The sequence below is a fragment of the Archocentrus centrarchus genome, chromosome 1 (assembly GCF_007364275.1).
Source record: "Archocentrus centrarchus isolate MPI-CPG fArcCen1 chromosome 1, fArcCen1, whole genome shotgun sequence".
Taxonomy (NCBI): Eukaryota; Metazoa; Chordata; class Actinopteri; order Cichliformes; family Cichlidae; genus Archocentrus; species Archocentrus centrarchus.
In genome coordinates this window covers 30,777,187-30,796,407 of record NC_044346.1, presented here as the reverse complement: position 1 = coordinate 30,796,407, position 19,221 = coordinate 30,777,187, and the positions used below count along the sequence as shown (strand labels likewise).

General features: G+C 42.0%; 2 protein-coding genes across 2 annotated transcripts; both read right to left on the bottom strand.

Moving 5' to 3' along the window:
* Positions 1-755: 755 nt before the first annotated feature.
* Positions 756-3,561, bottom strand: tekt4 (tektin 4). Its single transcript, XM_030739282.1, has 7 exons — positions 2,862-3,561; positions 2,287-2,357; positions 2,034-2,177; positions 1,868-1,954; positions 1,628-1,763; positions 1,406-1,560; positions 756-1,333 (listed from the first exon to the last, which is right to left on the bottom strand). Exons 1-7 carry the CDS (start codon positions 3,390-3,392, stop codon positions 1,120-1,122), a joined length of 1,338 nt encoding a protein of 445 aa, XP_030595142.1. The 5' UTR covers positions 3,393-3,561; the 3' UTR covers positions 756-1,119.
* A 10,775-nt stretch (positions 3,562-14,336) lies between these two features.
* LOC115789273 (uncharacterized) lies at positions 14,337-17,311 on the bottom strand. Its single transcript, XM_030742616.1, has 4 exons — positions 17,182-17,311; positions 16,549-16,658; positions 16,270-16,446; positions 14,337-15,865 (listed from the first exon to the last, which is right to left on the bottom strand). Exons 1-4 carry the CDS (start codon positions 17,200-17,202, stop codon positions 14,689-14,691), a joined length of 1,485 nt encoding a protein of 494 aa, XP_030598476.1. The 5' UTR covers positions 17,203-17,311; the 3' UTR covers positions 14,337-14,688.
* Between the last annotated feature and the right edge of the window lie 1,910 nt (positions 17,312-19,221).

The following is a 19,221-nucleotide window of genomic DNA, read 5'->3' as shown; positions in this document are numbered from 1 at the left end:
ATACCGACAGTGGCTTGGATCAAGGTTTATAAATGCAGCAAAGCAAGAGGTAAAACACGCATATGCACACAAACACATACACGCATTCATCCACACGCAAACACTAATTCACTGTGTTCTGCGTCGCTGCAGGAGCTGAGATCGGCATGAACAGGGTCGCGATGAACACTGAAGAAGCAGGAGAGTTAAAACTTATGGATCACGTAAGAGAAAAATAAACAAGACAATATTAGAAGCATCTAGAGGGTACGATGTTTGCTGCCAGCCCATCATACTGATGATTTTGGATGCTTCGTGAGTGGGGCTGGAAATGTTACGTTTGTTCTCAGCGGTGTGATCAAGAAAAGGGATAAAAATGCTTCATATGCTCGTGTGCCCAGCATGTCCTTAACATGCTTACATTACATCCTTCAGATGATTATGCTGCACGTGACCATCTTATTGTGACCTCTGACTTTCAGCATGATTCGTCTTCACCAGTGTAATTGTTCCTTCTTATGTTTTCCTTTTATTTTAGATTTATGAAAACCGTGTTATTGAGGCGCATTCAAATTTGGATTCCTCTGAGCAGCAGAGCAACTCGCACATCTACGATAATGACGATGGTGATCATGTGTATGAAGATATCCCTGAGGTAGAAGAGATCTACTTTAATTATGAACTCCAGTAAGACAGAGCCAAAAAAACAAAACCAAAAACTGAACAGTATATAAAACTGATCAAATATGTGGTCACATTAATCTCTTGATTACTGATTGCAAAGAATCATGTTTATTTAAATGATATCCATATCTCAGAAGTGCATATTCATATAAAACGGTGATCTAATGTTGTTGCCTGTTTTCTCTCAGCTGTGCACCTGTTATGCATTGCTTGTAGTTACGGGTTTTCCTCCGATGTTGCAGTTTTTAACTCTTGTACTCTTGACTAGTTCTGTATGAGTCGCATATTGCCAACCTTTTAGTAAAGTGAATGAATAAAGAAAATTGTGGCTATGAAAATAAACTGAAATGCAGTATTTTCTCCGGGTTTCAGCTGTTCTTGTACACATGACTTTTCTTTACTAATTTCAGCAACACACAAAAGCAATCAAACAAACACTCTGAAGTGTCAAACCCTTCAGTATCCTGACAGTGCTGAACTGGTTGGGTATCGTTTACGGTGAGTCATGCACTTTTCCCTCTCAATGAACAGTGAGTGGGTTTTGCAGTTGATGTCTTTCTCCACTGCCATGCGTGACTCCTCCAGGTGAGACAGGGACTCTCTGGCTTTGCTCAGTTCCCGGTTCAGAGATGCCAGAGTGCCATCAATCTGCTTCACCTCCCCTTCCAAGCTACAAACAAAAGCAACAAATCAAGGCATTGACAAAGAAAAAGAAGAGGTTTATTGTTTTGTTTATGCATACCTGAGCTGGGGTTCATCCCTGCAGAGCTCCATGTTGGGTCTGAGGGAGCGAAGGTAAAGTCTGGACTCAGCTACTCTCAGAGGAGCTTCTTTGTTGTGAATGGCCTGCTGTAGAGCCACGATGTTTTTCTCCTGGGCACCAATTTGCTCCAAGATCTACACAGAGTATTACAATCAAGCATCAGCTAGTAATCAGTCATTTACTCTCTGCCAATTTGTCTACCTGTGTGAGCTGCATATTCAGCCAGGTCTTGGCCTCATTCAGCTCCACACAGCGCTGGCTGAAGGCTCGGTCAACACTGGAGCACTGGATTCTCAGATCCTCGGTGGTGTCCTGCAGCACTTGCTCCACCAGCACTCTTACACACAAAGGTTCACAATGTTTACAGCAAATAATAAATAATGAACCACAGTCAGTTTTAGATTCTGCTGCAGTGCAGTATAAACTAGTGTGTGCTCTGACCTGAGACTGTTGGTGGCCTCTTCCTCCTGCATGGCCTTGGACAGGTTGTCCTGTGTAAACTTCGTCCATGATGGGTGGCTGGACACCCTGCAGCAAGTGCAAACCTTATCAGGACAGCTTCTCATGCTGTTAGATTTATGTAATATCTCCAGTCACTCAGACTCACTGCTCCTGCATAGCAGCTGAGCTGGGATGATGCTGTGTATCTGAGCTCATGTTACTGTGTCTTCCACTGTGGTCATCAAAATAGTAGGCCTGGTATTTGTCAGACCAATCCATCTCTAAAGTCTGCTTGGCTTCTCTATTCGACCTGATGCACAGACACACATGAAATAAAAGTTTCTAAACTAATGAAGCTATTTCATAAGTGAGCTACATGCCATGCAGTCGACTCCCAGTAAACAGAATTTCAAACTCACTTGATCTGACTGACAACTTGAGCTGTAGTCCTCTTCAGAAGAGCCTGGACACTCCTGATCAAGTCCACTTCCTAAAAACCAGTCAGCCTACTGATTAATATGTCATTGCCCTCAGCTGATGGTGAGTTAATGTTTTTACTGAAATCATTATTAAACGTTTTATTCTGAGAATATTACTGCAAGAGCTAAAATTTGCTAGATCCAAAGGTAATTACCTGCTGTTCTAAAGCCAAATATATTTATGTAAATATCACTTAGGGCAAGGAAAAGCAGAATTTTTTAACTCTTGAGGAAGTGAACTCTGCAAGTGAAAATTCACATTTTCTTTTTGCTTGTGTGATTAATCGATTATTAACTTTGCTGTAGTTATTTAAGCATTATTCTAAAATAAAATATTGATGTCCCTTTCTAAAATATCCCATTTGTAGTAATAGTAAAATCATAAAGAAAAAATTAAATACATTTTGAGAAAATATATCCATTCGTTTTCCGAAATTTCACATTCATATTTTTGCAAGCACTCACACAGTATATATAGTCTACATTATTTTGCATCAAGAAGTATAGACTACCACCTTCAACAGCTCCTCTTCCACCGTGTCTCTGACCAGGTCCGGCCCCAGCCTTCTCGCCCTGCAGTTCAGATTATCGGTGGCGATGGCATAGGGGATCTCGGTGGCGTCCAGGGCCTTCTCCAACCGCGTCTTCAGCGCCACCAGCGACTCAGTGTCGGACAGCAGCAGCTCGATGTGTCGCTGCAGCTCAGACTTCCAGTAGTGGATCTCTTGTAGTCTCTCTCCCAGTAGACGTGTTCCTTCGGCCTGGATCTTAAAAGTGGCTCCCTCGGTGTCTTGGTTCAGAGTTCTGGACTCTCGCTGGATGTTCGTAGCCGCGTGGCAGCTGGTACTGGCTTGCTGAAGTAAAGTCTGGTAGCTGGAGAACCATTCAGTCGGGATGTATTTAGCCGAGCGGTACCCCGCTGTGGCTGAGCCAGAGGACGGCTGCGGGACCTCAGGAACCGCTACAGGAGGATCTTTCTCCGGGACTCCCTGAGCTACAGCTCTGCTGTCATAGTGAGGCCGTGATACTAAAACATCCGAGCACATTTTTTTTGACAAGCTAAATGCCCTACAAGAAATCCGAGTTGATTTATTCACGATCTGAGCAAATTTAATCCTAAGTCAAAATTAGCCCCAGTAACAACAATTAACAGTCCTGACTAAGCTGCAGGTTTGTTTGGTGTTGCCTGGTAACACATGTTGTCTGGCGCTTTGGCTCAGATAACAGCTAATTATCAAATGTGCATCTCACAGCGTCAAATGCAATGTGGGTCAAACAACAAACCTAAGTATTATAATTATATGATATTTAGTCAAAAAACAAAACAAAAAAAAAACTGTGGGACCCATTCAATATGGCCTAAATAACAACCCTATAATAACACCCTTCAGACTTTTTATTCTCTTAATTCTGCTGTTCCAGGACCCTTGTATATATCTCTACTATGCAGAATTAATTTGACTGTAAATGGGATTATTCAACCTGATTTGTGCAAACAGATACCTCCTTTCGCCTTTTACTAGACCTTGATGAAAACGTCATGAGTCAAGGAAAAGTGAGTAGGAGGATTAATAAAAACTATAGGACTAGAGACGGGCAGTACTCTCCTTGATAGTGTGATGCTGGTTATCCACCGTGTTGAAACTACAGTGTGCAGAAGATGTATTATGAAATCTTCACCTTATTTCTTGTAGGGCACCTTATTTCAATCTTCATCTTATTTCACCACAGTGTACCCTGTTGATTTATGCAGTCCATTTAAATTAGAAAAACCTGTGAAGAATATCACTTCATATAGGGCCAGATTACTAAGGGTCTGTGGCAGCACAACACAGAAGAAAACAAACAAAAAAAATCTACTGGATTTATTAAAGAGGCACAGTGTAGAGGTGGGCGATACTCAGAATTTTGGTATCGATCTGATACCAAGTAAATGCAGGGTCAGTATCGCAGATATTGATACCGATACTTTTTCATATTTAAGCTTTATAGATATAAAAAGGATCCAAAAGACCTAGGATAGAATTTTGCCAAACATTGTACATGACAACAAAATACTTTATTATCACAATCAACATTTTTGTTTAGAAACAATGGAACAGTAACAAAACAAAGTTTGCCTTAACATTAGGAAAATAAATCTTTTTTGAGGTAGAAAAGGAGAAACCACAATATAAAAATAGAATAAAAATTCTCCCCTCACTAGACATCTTTTCTAATTCTTTCTTTCTTTGTTTCTTTTTGATCTCCTCAGCTCTTGGGGAATCGGCTAAGGGAAATAATAATATAGTAAGTCTTTAACCTGTATGTAATCATTCTGTAGTTATTTCACATGCAACACAAAAGGGTACTTATATGCAATCAAGTCTGAGCTGTATCATATTCGGTATATTTGTTTCAATTTTAGAAAATCATTAATGTTTTTGGGGTTTTACTTTTTTTTCTCTATAAATTTCATACTTGTATGGCTGTGTAAATATTCCTTGGAGTTAATTTGTTCTGTTCATAATGTTTTTTCTAGTCCATCTCTTATTATATCTTTCAATCCTTATGTAATTTTGTTTGCACTGTGTACACTTGCCTGTTGCTTAATTCTATAAAATTCCGTGTTGTGGGATAATTAAAGCTTTATCAGGTTCTATACAGGAATCCTAGAGTACAATTTACTACCTTTCACTACCCATTTTTACTACCTCTACAATACTTTTACCACCACGAAATCGAGCAGCAGCCCTTTTTGGGGTGTCGGTGGATTCACAGCACTAAGCCATGTAAGATTATCGATAGCCCATCTCTCACTAAAGACAAAACTTTATCCCACTTACTTGACGGTGTAACTGTGACTTTGTCTTGACTAAGACCTCATACACATTAATATTCCAAACACATTACAAGAAGACTCAGGAAATTTGTTTTTTAATATAAACAAAATGCAATGAAATTCAAGTTTCACAAGCTGATGATTTATTTTCCAATAGAATATTGGAATACTGGTTTGCTGCTGAGGTATGACGGCAATACTTGTGCTCGTAGCTGATCTTGAGGTTGCAGTTGCAGTGCTTTGTGTAGCACCAAAAAACAAAATGATCCGCTCCCCACGTGCACGAATCCGCTGCTGCACTGTAAACCCAGATTTTGATTCCACTTAAAATTATTGAGTTCATATTACAAATTGCCTAGAATGTGAACATTACTTGTGAATGCTGAGTAGACTGTACTTTTTGATGGTCTATCTTATTGTAATCATGTGTTTGAGTTCAAACAACTTAATATCATCAAGTTTTGCACCTACTAAAAATCTAGTTTATACCAGTTTTAACAGACTGGATTAATGTGCAGCTGCATAGTGGCATGATGATTGGCAGTGCTACCTCACAGGTATAATGCCATCTAGAAGGTCTGGGTTCAATTCTGGCTTGGCTCAGGCCTCTCACTGTTTGGAATAGTTGACATTTGGTGTTTTTGTTTGGTTTTTGTTCACAACGCTCTCTCGTATAGTTTTTTTTTATTGTTCCATGGACAAATGTTATTTGTAAATATTAATGTACCAGCATTCAGCAGGGCTGAGTTTTATCATGTTTACCAAATTTAAACAGACACAGTTCAACACTGTAAAAAATATTTGTGTTACTGGGTAGCATGGTGGCGTGTTAGTTAGCACTGCTGCCTCACAGCTAGAATAGCTATCTGATAGTCTGGGTTCAATTCCACCTTAGCCTGGCCCTCTTGCTGTGTGGAGTTTGTATGTTCTCCCTGTGTCTGTATGGGTTTCCTCCCACAATCTGAAGACATGCAGTTACTGGGATTAGGTTAATTGGTCTCTGTGTCAGCCCTGCAACAGGCTGGTGACCTGTATGGGGTGTACCCTGCATCTTACTGCCTTGTCAGCTGGGATAGGCTCCAGCCCCCATCACCCCCACACAACCATGAAAAGGATAGGAGACATTTTATTTTTTCATGAACTATAAAAGATAAGTTTGTTCAATTAGAACATACAATTTAGTTCAACTGGAAATGGAGTAGTGCTTACTTACCAGGCTGAGTTAAATGAATTGTTTCATTACTTAAAAAATTTAAGACAACGAGTTACCTTGGTTTTTTTAAGTAGATTCAACTTATCCGGGTTTACAGTGTGGTGAATGGTGGATGCTCGGTGTGATTTTATCACCATCACGCCGTTCCAGGTCAAATATATTTTTTTCTGCACACTTTACAAAAGGCCTCTCGATCATTCCCCATGACCGGCTTAACCTCGGGGGTCCGGGGTATATTTGGCCATTTTTGACTTTTGTTTTTAGTTTTACAGTTGACCTTAGAAACTGTTTACCTTACCTTGTTTATTATAATTTTTTTCAGCACAATCTTATGTGTGTGACTGTATAGTTAATCTTTCATTTTGACATACTGTAATAATCACATAAAAACATAAAATCCGAGTAGAAAAAAGTTAATTTTTTTTACTGTAAAAATCACAAACATGCTTAATGAATTATTTTTACAATTAAAATGCAAATATAAGTTGTAAATTTTCAAAACTTGTGTAAAAATATAGTAAATAATAAAGTTATATACATCTATTCACATTAAAATGCAAGGAAAGGCCTGAGGCGTTTTTGTGTGCAACTATTTGCAGTGCAATCGGGACTCACATGCTAGACAAATTATTTATGCCACCTCAAAAAACTGTTTCTGTCCTCCACAAGACTGAGGGGCCCATTACAGGCAAAACTTGCCAGTTATGCTGTCTCTTTTACCACTTTTTCACCTACTCCTCAGCAGCAGTGTTGCCAGATCTTGCGACAGAAACAGACAACCAGTTCTATGAAAACAAGCCCCAAAAAAGCCCAACTGGCAACCCACAACATTGTGTAAAACTGAGGCTGCTTTTAAACAGTATAGCTCTATAGCAGTATAGCTCATTTCTTTGTTTTGTCTCATTGTGTTTTGGAGCAGTGAAACCCATGGTTCTTAGCTTCATAGAAGAGAAGGGTGCACACTTTTTGTGTGCTTCTCGGTATTAGCGTGTTGAATTAAATCAACATGGTGAGCACATATTTCACACTTGCAAAATCTGCAGAACGCCTTTGATACATCTCTCATCAGGACCTCAGCTACTTTCTGAGGTGTTTGCAGACACAATTTTAGCCCCCCCCCCATCACACACACACACAAAAAACACACCCTCTCAAGGTTTACTGTGTTCATGCGAGCAAATCTCACTTATTCATGGACTTATAAAATACAAGACTTCTATTACAGGCTTTTATTTTCTATCAATCAAAAAAAGAAAAAAAAATGTGTGTGAATGGGGGGCAACAGGAGGAGGGGAGTTATTGGGCATAACTCTGGTTTTACTTGGCCTATCAACGTAATTTAAAAACTGGTACATAGTACATAGCAGCGTCCTGATGCTACATCATCTCAAATCGGTGATGTCATTTTGATGCGCCAGCGTGTCCGTGGATTCTAGAGGGTTAAGCCAGTGTTTGAATGCCGGGTCATCGAGCCAAAGTTGTGAAAACTTACATTTTCCCATGACGAGGCGCAAAATGACTCACTAGTCTCAACATACTAGGCGGTTGCAACATTGTGCATGCGCACAGCAGATCAGACAGCGGAACCAATCGAGTCTATCAACATCAGCTCAGGTCCTGCTGAGTCATTATATTTTTATACAGATTTTATAGTTAAACGAACTTAAAAAGTCTGCATCAGTGGAAAAGTCGAAATACTGTATATTGAAGGAGTGATGAAAAATTTACTACCAAGTCAAATTCTGTTTGTTACCTTTGACTACTTTTTAATAGCCTTAATTTGAGCTCATTTAATTTACTACCTTTTACTACCCCGCGGAAACCCTGTGCACAGATTCATTCCGGGGTCAGCAACGGAGACGAGAGAATCCCCCGCCTGCCCCTTTCCTTCTGTTACAAACTGTCTGTCACACCATGGCAGAAAGCTACATGCACCACACAGCAGGTAAAGGGCAAACATTACCCCACAAGTGGGGTAGTGCGGTAGGTGCTGCTGCAGTGATCGCAATTTGTTGGGCGGAGGGGGGCCCTAGATGATTAGTCGCCTGGGCAGCTCCCCATGTCGCCCATTTGTATTTGTGTTGCAGCTTTTGTATTAGTGTTGTGGCTTTTGTATTTGTGTTGCAACAGCTTCAAAACCTTCACCCTGGGTAAATGACAGCATTCACTGTTTTAAGCGTAACTGTCGTAAAGTTGAGGGCCTGTGGAAGAAAAGTCGTTTACATGTTCATTTAAAGGATCTTTTAGTTTCTTTTAATAATGCAGTCAAAGATGCAAGGGTGGCCTACTTGGTCATGAGGACTAGAGGGAATCCAAAGGTGTTACTTGACACAATTACTGATATCCTTACTCCTGCTCTACCTGTTGTTCCAATTTCTTCAAATGAAGACTGTAATAATTTTCTTTCTTTTCTGGTAGATAAGATCAGTAATATAAGCTCTATTATTTCCCCATCTGGTTCTTCACTTACTGTCCCTGTTCCAGCTTGGCCTGTTGTTATAGAAAGTTTTTCTCCTATTTCTTTAATTCTACCTACCTCTCTGTTCAAAAAATGTCTTTTGCCATATCAGTCCCTGTGTGCTTTCAATGATTAATACCTCACTGGTCTCTGGTTAAGTACCCACTTATTTTAAGAATGCTGACATTCACCCACTTTTAAAAATCCATCCATCCATCCATTCTCTCCCGCTTGTCTGGGGCAGGGTCGCGGGGGCAGAAGCCTAAGCAAAGAAGCCCAGGCTTCCCTCTCCCCAGCCACCTCCTCCAGCTCATCCAGAGGGACCCCAAGGCGTTCCCAGGCCAGCCGAGAGATATAATCCCTCCAGCGTGTCCTGGGTCTACCACGGGGCCTCCTCCCGGTCGGACATGCCCGGAACACCTCACCCAAGAGGCGGCCAGGAGGCATCCTAATCAGATGCCCGAGCCACCTCAACTGGCTCCTTTCGATGTGGAGGAGCAGCGGCTCTACTCTGAGCCCCTCCCGGATGGCCGCACTCCTCACCTTATCTCTAAGGGAGAGGCCAGCCACCCTTCGAAGGAAACTCATTTCTGCCGCTTGTATTCGCGATCTTATTCTTTCGGTCACTACCCAAAGCTTGTGACCATAGGTGAGGGTAGGAACGTAGATCGACCAGTAAATCGAGAGCTTCGCTTTTACACTAAGCTCTCTCTTCACCACGACAGACCGGTGCAGCGTCCGCATCACTGCAGAGGCAGCCCCGATCCGTCTGTCGATCTCCCGCTCCCTTCTCCCATCACTCGTGAACAAGACCCCGAGATACTTGAACTCCTCCACTTGGGGCAAGAACTTGTTCCTGAGCCGGAGAGGGCACTCCACCTTTTTCCGGCTGAGGACCATGGCCTCAGACTAAGAGGTGCTGATTCTCATGCCAGCCGCTTCACACTCGGCTGTGAACCGTTCCACTGCAAGCTGGAGGCCACCCCCTGACGAAGCCAACAGAACCGCATCATCCGCAAAAAGCAGAGATGAGACTCTGCAGAAGGCATGTCAGTAGGATTCAGGAGGTCCTCGAAGTATTCCTTCCACCGTCCGACTATAGCCTCAGTTGAAGTCAGCAGCACCCCACCCGCACTATAAACCCTTCACCTCCCTTCACCTCCGGTGACCACCATCTGGTTCGGGGGTTACCACCACGACAGGCACCAACCACCTTGCAGCCACAGCTCTGAGCAGCAGCCTTAACAATGGAGGTGCGGAACATGGTCCATGCGGACTCAATGTCCTCAGCTTCCCTCGGAATGCTGTCGAAGTTCTGCCGGAGATGGGAGTTGAAGATCTCCCGGACTGGGGCTTCTGCCAGGCGTTCCCAGCGCACCCTCACAATACGTTTAGGTGTGCCAGGTCTGTCCAGCATCTTCCTGCACCTCCTGATCCAACTCACCACCAGGTGGTGATCAGTTGACAGCTCAGCTCCTCCCTTCACCCGAGTGTCCAGAACATACGGCCACAGATCTGATGATACGATTACAAAATCGATCATCGACCTGCGACCTAGGGTGTCCTGGTGTCATGTGCACTTATGGACATCCTTATGTTCGAACATGGTGTTTGTTATGGACAAACTGTGGTTTGCACAGAAGTCCAATAACAAGACACCCTTCGGGTTCAGATCGGGCAGGCCGTTCCTCCCAATCACGCCCCTCCAGGTCTCACTGTCATTGCCCACGTGAGCATTGAAGTCTCCCAGCAAGACTATGGGGTCACCAGATGGAGCACTCTCCAGCACCCCGCCCAGTGACTCCAAAAAGGGTGGGTACTCTGAACTGTCATTCGGCGCATAAGCGCAAACAACAGTCAGGACCCGTTCCCCGGCCCGAAGGCACAGGGAAACTACCCTCTCGTCCACCGGTGAAAACTCTGACGTACAGGCAGCAAGCCGGGGGGATACAAAAATACCCACCCCAGCTTGCCGCCTCTCACCGAGGGCAACTCCAGACTGGAACAGAGTCCAGCCCTTCTCCAGGAGACTGGTTCCAGAGCCCAGGCCATGTGTTGAGGTGAGCCCAACTATATCTAGCTGGTATCTCTCAACCTCACGCACTAGCTCAGGCTCCTTCCCCACCAGAGAGGTGACATTCCATGTCCCAATAGCCAGTTTCGATAGCCGGGGATTGGTCCGCCAGGGCCTCCGCCCTCGGCCACCGCCCGACACACACTGCACCCAACCCCTACGACACCTCCTGCGGGTGGTGGGCCTACAGGAGGGCGCGCCCATGTAACCTCTTCGGGCTGCGCCCGGCCGAGCACCACGGGCTAATGCCCGGTCACCAGACGCTCTCCCTTGAGCTCCCTCCCCAGGCCTGGCTCCAGGGTGGGGCCCAGGTAACCCTATTCCGGGCAGGGTAAACTGTTCCCTTGCTGTTTCAATCAATTTTAAAAATGACCCTTCTATTTTCAACAGTTATAAACCGATTTCAAAAAAATCCTTTACAGCATATCCTGAGCACTTTTGAGGACATTTCTTATCACTGTTATGCCGACGACATTCAGCTGTATATTTACTTTAAGCCTAAACATGTCTCTAAGTTACAGTTGAAGCATTGAAGCAGCAAATTTGCTTCAAGGATTTTTTATAATCAAATTATTCGAGTTACTTGAGGAATCGCTGTAGCCCTAGTTTCCTTTTTGGAGCACCATTGGGGAGCCATAATACAAAACACATGCAGGCAATGGAAAAGATTTTTTTTTTTAAGTGAGCTGATGGATTTGGACTGTTTAAATACATTAGCTAACACTTGTATGTATTTTTTGTTTATTTTACTTTTGATGTATTTTTATGTTTAGCTTCTGCTTCAGTGATATTCTGTGAGGTAGTCTATGAAATGTGTCACATTTTTTAACAGTTCACAAATTTCATAGTTTTCTTCTTAAAGGAGTGGAGTCTTGTATCAGAGGGATGATGGAGGAGCTGCTGGAAGAGCAGACTGTTCCTGGATCAGTTGAAGTTGCCGCCATTTTGGAGGTTGCAGATGTCTGAGGGGGACTGCCAGAGATTTTGGTATGATGTTTGATCTGCTCTACACTCTCAGTGCTGAGCATCCAGAGAACTGCAGGTACACATTTAAGGCAGTCCAGAAGTTTTTGTTGGACTTGGAGAAACACACTGACGTTCAATGTAGGTGCTGAGAACCAAAGTATTCCATTAACAGACTCTAAGTGCTGGACTGAAACTGATCAAACTGTTACAGAGTTCTAGTTTCCTTGTGGTGGACTGCTGACCTGTCCGTGCATACATGCAGCTTTGTAGTGTATTTAACTCTGTGCTGGTGTTTCAATATCATAATTAATGTTGTTCCAAGAGCATCATTGAAACTGACCAGTCACCTTGCCGTGACCTCGCAGCTTTGCAAAGACAGCAATGGGAGAAGTTTTCTAACTGAAACACTTTAAAGTTAAACCTCACAGAAGTCAATGTTAGTTTATTTTTAGCTCTGCTGTGGACCACAGATGACAACTACTCCTCGGTCATTTAGATTTGAAATCTTCTGGGGTGCCTGGGTGGCTCAGTGGTGGAGCAGGCGATCAAATACATATGCCGCCTTGCGGTGTGGGCAGCGTGGGTTTGAGTCCTGACCTGTCGCTGATTTACCCGCGTGTCTTCCCACATGTCTTTACCCCATTTCCCGTCTCTACACTGTTGACCTGCAGCCAGAGTTACTGTTCCAGTTTATCACATTGTACACGTAAAACATTTAACATTTCTCCAGTCAGTTTCCCTCAGTGTCGCAATAAAATGTGATTGGTCAGCTTCAGCAAGGCTCCTGGAAAAACATTAATTAGTATATAGAAATTGAAAATAAGGGATCAATAAGTGATTGGTATAAATATGAAATCTGTAAGAGAGACCAGTCTTTATGGGCCTTTTGCTCCATTATTCTGCATGTGTTTGGTGCTGATTGTACTTCATGGTTTGCACTACTGTCTATGCTTGTTTTCATAGATATTCACTGCCGTCGGTTTATGAAATGTCTGATTTTAATGTGTTTCTTTTTCTTTGTGTTTTTCAAATTTGTAAAGTGAATAACAGTTTTTAAAATGAAATGTTTCTGTTTTTAATTTGTGGAGTAACCACACTGTAATATTATGTTAGGCCAACTTGCTGTGAGAGAACAACGAGTGAGGCCAACAACTGCAACAAACTGAGCTAACTTAATTTTTTAAATAGTATAACAGCTGGGCCGACTGGACCCCAATAAGAAACATTAAGTTGACCCAAGAACTATAAGCTGCACTAACTCAATATTTCACCTTGGAGAAAAGTTGGGCCAACTTTGAGCCGAGAGAAAAAAATAAGTTGAGTCAATTCAAAAGTCTGAATGATAATTCCTGTCTTCTGCAACTTGTTACTGAACTTTTTTACATTGAACCATTAGAATTTCTTTTACAACACCATAACTTTAATACTCACATGAGTCAGGATCTGACAGTAAATTATGCTTTGTGTTTTTCTGACAAAGAGGTCAGCTGCAATACAGATTTCAGATTTACGCAGTGGAATAGTTTGTAATAAAGCATCCCTCCTCTGGATGAATCCTGTGCTCCACCTGAGCCGTCAGATATCTATAACTCTGACATGAATGCCCTGATAAGAATTCAAAATTTACCAGAGAATACATAAGACAGAGAAGACATGAAAGTTTGAGAGAGATTGGGCCACTATCTCTTAGGAAAGAATGAAAAACAGAGGATACATCCAAATCCTTAAATAATTAAAAAGAAATAGTACAACATGTTGAAACGCTGTAGAATCATTTGTTTTTTCCACAACATATAGTGGATCGTTTGCTTTGCCCATAACCCCTTATCAGGCCCAAAAATATGGTTAAAACAGTAAAAACTGGTCACATGGAACAGATCTACAATATTGCTTTGCTCTTTGTCAGTTTGGAGAATGTTAACATCAAACTGCTGTTCTCTCCAGGTGAAATCTCTATTTCATTTGGTTTATTTTTGCTGCTACTTTGCGCCAAAGTAGCAGCTGCAATGCTTGAAAACATTTTTATATTTGTGGTATTTTATACATCAGGCACATTTTTTGGTTGCATGAGGGTCAAAACTTTGCGCCAAATATCAAATCAGATTTCATATTTATACAATCGCACAACCAGTAAATGATCTGTTCAGCTCGTGTGGGTCATGTTTGTCTACGTATTGTGGTTTTTTGATTTACTGCAAAGCATTTTACTCAACTAGTCAAATGTTCTGGAGAAAGTCTCACAGATACATTTATATTCTTTTCTGATTAGTTTTATTTTCCAAATAAGAGACAAATTATGTGTCTGTTAATTAAAGTAGATGGTTTTAGAGAAAAATCTACAATTACAATAAAAAAAACCCTGACAATCACCCATAAGCAAGCACTATTGAATTTAATTGAATTTCAATTCAGTTCCATTTATATAGCGCCAAACCACAAGAAACAATTGCCTAAAGGTAGTCTATATTGTAAAGTAGAGACCATACAATATTTACAGAGAAAGCCCAACAGTCAAAACGACCCCCTATGAGCAAGCACTTGGCAACAGTGGGGAGGAAAAACCTCCTTGGACAGGAGGAAACCTCCAGCAGAACCAGGCTCAGGGAGGGGCAGCCATCTGCTGCGACTGGGTGGGGCTGAGTTCTCTTTGTAGGTCTTTTAAAAATTGATAACTTGACAAACTAGAGCAGGGACTTGACCCTAATTTCTCAAGCTAGCACATTAAAGTGTATTTTAAGTTCAGACATTTTAAATATGATTTATCTTGAAAAATGAACTTGTGATGATTTTTCAATATTCTGCTGAGGCTGTTAATCCTGACTGGTTATGCAGCAAGTGAATGCCTTCCTGAGACAAGTAAACATAGAAGAGAAGGTGCTGGTGTTTCTGCTGCCCTCTTTGTTTTGATGTGAGGGTGTGGACCCATTCCTCTGTTTATGTTCTTCACTGTGAGACTCCAGTGCTTTATTCAGACGGACTGGTGAAACCTTGTTGCTCCTTCTGAAAATTCTCCACAAGCTTTTAGAGCTTTTCTTTTCTGTCAGTTTTTTAAGCTCTGCTTTTAACATCTCTGCAAGGGCTTCCACAAAAGCCACATCATTCATTTCCATCACTCCTAGAAGCACATATTTGGATCTAAATTTGCAACACAGTTCTTTGTAGATAGTGATGTGCAAGTTTGTACTGTTTTGTAGCATAGTGTATCTCTGTTCATCCACAATCCTGTCTTTCAATTGAGTCGCTATCTGATAAAAATCTAAGTTTGCAGGTGCTGTATGGGTTTTGTTAGCAATGTGAATGACTAACTTTGTGATACACGTGGTGAGAAAGAGTTCGTCATCTGAACACTTAAGAAGATCTTGTGATGCAAGGACACCACCAGATGGTGATGTGCAAGTTTGAACTGTTTTGCCACCAGATGGTGCTGTCCTTGCAGGTAGACACCGGAGGGAATCAGTACTTTTTGTTGTAGAGGGAGTTATAGAAAATGTCTTTGCCCTGTCCTGCTGAAAACCTTTAACTTTGGTGGTCTGAACATGTTGATCTTCCTCAGAGTCTAAAGCGCCAAAATTCAAGGAATCAAGAAAATCCAATAAGTCATGACTTTGTTGTGTAGTGTAAGAGATTGTATCGGTCTTTGAACTGTGCCGCTCAGACTTTTGAACTTCTGGGTAAATCTGGGAATTTCTGCATGTGATTAAAATATTGATCACATGACCAACCATTTCTTTTAAGTTTGATGGTGATATGAATTCATCTGATTGCAGAGAAGTAGACCCTGTAATATTACGCAGGGCTGAGTTCACGTTCTTGGCAATCTCGGCCGAAAATAAAGTACAGAGTCTATCTGACTCATAGGAGCGCTTCTGTTTAAGACCCAGGGCCAGACCAAAACATTTCTCAAGGACGTGGTCAAGGGTGGCTTGAATATCATCCTCCGTCACCCTGCAGTAACTGCACCCATCAAGCAGAGGCTCACCATTTAGCCTTAAAAGAAAAAAAGATAGAAAATTAGAGATTCAGTCATTTCCTGAGCACTATTTAGCACTATTTTGTCATAACTTTCTTTCATTAAAACAAATCAGAAGAATGATTTCAAGCATGTCTGTGTAGGCTCTCAGTCATCCAGGTCATGGCACTTTTTTTTTTTAAGTTTTTGAACACATTTCACCTCTTATCCAAGAGGCCTTCAGTTCTGAAATGAAGAAGCTTCTTGGATAAGTGGTAAAATGTTCTCAAAAATTTGAATTCCAGTTGCCAGAAAAATGATTTCAAACATATAATCTGATAATCACCAGGATGACCCGATGACCCATCTAATGTGCACTATTTAAGAAGAAGAATGTATGAATGCTTGAAACAGCATTTGAATAAAGACGCTTTAGACTTACGATTTAGACGTGGTGCCTTTGTCATCATTGGGAACATGCACATGTGGCTTGGACAAAACCTGAAATTCTATATTTTTCAGTACCAAGACACTAATGTCACGTATAACGATCTGGCACATCTTGCAAAGCTGAGCAGCATCCAAGCATATGGCATCACTGTCCAATACTGTCCACTGTCTGGAAAGAAAATGAGAATGGGTGAGCAAAAGAAACCATTAACCAGTGTATGTTTGCGTATATGGTGATAATTTGCTTGATGAGTTTAAACTTATGACTTACTCATATGATAAATGACATAAATAGTTTTTGATCATGCCAATGTCTTCGACAGTGAGCAGAGGCACATCTAGATCACTGCACCTCATTTCACCAGGTTCACATGATGGACTCTAGAAAAACAGTCAGATGTTAGTGAGCAGGCCTTTTTTTTTTTTCTCATTGTGATGAGAGTTTAAAATGACCAAAGCTGTCTGCATCCAAATGCAGCAGATAAAATATTTAACTTGAAGCATTCAGATTACATAAGAGAAATTAACACTTCAATGTTAAATATTGAAAATATATTATTTTTGTAATGTCCCCAGAGTACAAAGTCTTCATTACAAATAATTAAAGCAATGATTTATGTAATGAATGTGTTGTACAGTGCTGAACAAATTTATTAGACCACCAGTCAAATTATAATTATTATTGTTATTACAATAATACTTATAAATATTCTTGTAATCCATAATTTTCCAAAAAGCAGAAACATTGAAAAGCATTTTTTATTAAGTTGCCACATTAGTTATTTACTTGAATTTCTAAACAGCACAATTAGTTTTAGTGGTTGAATTTTATGCTTTTGCAAAAAGTTCAGTTTTTGGCACAACACCCTACTCAAATTTTGGTTTAAAAAAAGTTTTTTCCTACCTGGTTGATTTTTTGGGACATTTTTGTCCAGTTTAATACATTTTCCACGTATTCCCTGAGTTTAGACTGTAAGTAGACTCACCGTGCACATTTAGTAAACTCGCTGCAAACATTAAAGAAATGTTCCAAGTGAGCCAACTTATATGGGAGCTTGAGAGGAGATCAAAGGATGAAATTACATTTATGTCTTTTGAAAGCTTGACGTCATAATCGTTCGCGTTCGCAAGGGTGTGCGCGCCAATGCGTGTGTGCCAATGCGTGCGAGTGTGCGCGCCAATGCGTGCGAATGTGCGCGCACAACCTCAGGCAGTCTGACTTCACCTGAAGCATACCTGTCAAGTCCCCATTTTGGCCGGGAAACTCCCGTATTTTATCCCTCTGTCCCGCCCCAGATAGCAAAGCAAAGCGGACCGGCCCTCAAGTCAGCTGATCCGTCCAGGCTGTTCCTCAGTTCTGGACCTCCGGATAGGACCCGGCCCGCCCACAGACAGCGGCTCGCCAAACAGCGGCTCCGCTCCGGGCCCACGGCGGAGCCCCTTCAGCAAACGCGCCTCTTTTTTTTTTTTTTTCAAAAGTTACCGGCTGCTCTCACACAGAATGCAAAGGAGTGGACGGCAGCGCTTCTCTACGGTAAGAACTGTAAACTGTTCTGATAAATGTGCTTCATTCATGGCGTTACCTGTTCAGTAAACTTGTCCTGGTAGGAGATCATGAAAGTAACTGCTTTATTTGTTGTTTTTATACAGAAATGTGAGATTGTGGAGGTGGAGTTAGCTTATAGCACATTAGCTAACGTCATATTAGCTAACATAGATGGAAGCTCTGAGTGTAAACGTACAAAAAGCCCCCCCGGGGATTTGTTTCACTGGGGCAGTTTAGGTGGGTGTCTCGGCCTACTTATGTCCTCTAAATTCAAATCTTGGAGCATCTGTCAAATAGATAGCTTGGGGGGGCATATAAGTCATCTTCTGAATGCTTTCACACTGAGACATGTTTGATCTGTGAAGGCAGAGACTGAGGTATGATCTGCATCTGTATGCCTGGAACTCGTGCACTGAGAAACGTTCCAAGGTGCAAAGTGCGATTAAAATGCGTTAAAAATTTTAAATCGTTATTTTCCCCATAATTAATTAATCGAAATTAACGCGTTAAAGTTCCACCCCTAGTTATAATATGTATGCTGTGTGTGCGTTTCAGATGGCTCTCATGCTGCAAAACTACCGCTGCAAACTGTCGGTCTGGGCATTCAACTGGTGCTTTGCATGCCTCCAGTTTCTTGCTGTGGGGTTTTTAAAATGATTGTGGTGAAGGAGTTCCACTGCTTTCATGCCTCCGCTAGTGACGATACTCCCTGGCCAATCAGTGGCATGCTGTACTCCGCATCATATTTTTGTATCGCCTCGGATCGCTTAGAACCTCGGGTGAGTGAGTACGGAAAAAGGACCGGCAAAGTGCACCTGATTCTAATGGAGATGCCGTCAAATCGTGGCGAGTCGTTCCGTAGATGGTGGCAAGGGTCCTAGAGCAACAAAAGGCCATCACTGAAGTTGTCTGTGTAGATTCTCAGTTATCCAGGTCATAGTAGTCTCTGGAGCTTGAAAAAGGCGACTGGACTTCTTTTTGTTTCTTGAAGACGTTTCACCTCTCATCCGAAAGGCTTCTTCAGTTCTCAACCAAATGGTGGAGAGACCCAGGTATTTAAACCCCTGTCCTGGGTCTGCCTCGGGGGCTCCTTCCAGTAGGACATGCCCAGCACCTCACCCATGAGGCGCCCAGGAGGTATCCTAGTCAGAAAGAACCATATCACCATTAAACTATGTGCGTGTGTGTGTGTGCGCGCGTGCGTGCGTGTGTTTATGGAGATGAAGCTAGAGAAAGAAAGGAAGTGCTCATGATACAGCACATACCACATTGTCTGTTCAACCTGGTGGATGCCAGTGTGGAGGTGGTGTTTTAAGATACGGGCACATTTGGCTGCCAACAGAAATGGGTCGCTGGTGTTTAGTGTTAAGGTCAAAGGTCTGGAGTCCATTGCACCTG

Bases quoted from the DNA above. Each gene is read 5' to 3' on its own strand.
- tekt4 (XM_030739282.1), bottom strand. From the start codon at position 3,392: ATGTGCTCGGATGTTTTAGTATCACGGCCTCACTATGACAGCAGAGCT. The intron at 2,358-2,861 runs GTGGTAGTCTAT...ACTGGTTTTTAG, and splicing joins TGGAAGAGGAGCTGTTGAAG to GAAGTGGACTTGATCAGGAG. The intron at 1,764-1,867 runs GTCAGAGCACAC...TTTGTGTGTAAG, and splicing joins GAGGCCACCAACAGTCTCAG to AGTGCTGGTGGAGCAAGTGC.
- LOC115789273 (XM_030742616.1), bottom strand. From the start codon at position 17,202: ATGTCCCAAAAAATCAACCAG. The intron at 16,447-16,548 runs GTAAGTCATAAG...TTTTCTTTCCAG, and splicing joins TTATGTCATTTATCATATGA to ACAGTGGACAGTATTGGACA. The intron at 15,866-16,269 runs GTAAGTCTAAAG...TTTTCTTTTAAG, and splicing joins AAAGGCACCACGTCTAAATC to GCTAAATGGTGAGCCTCTGC.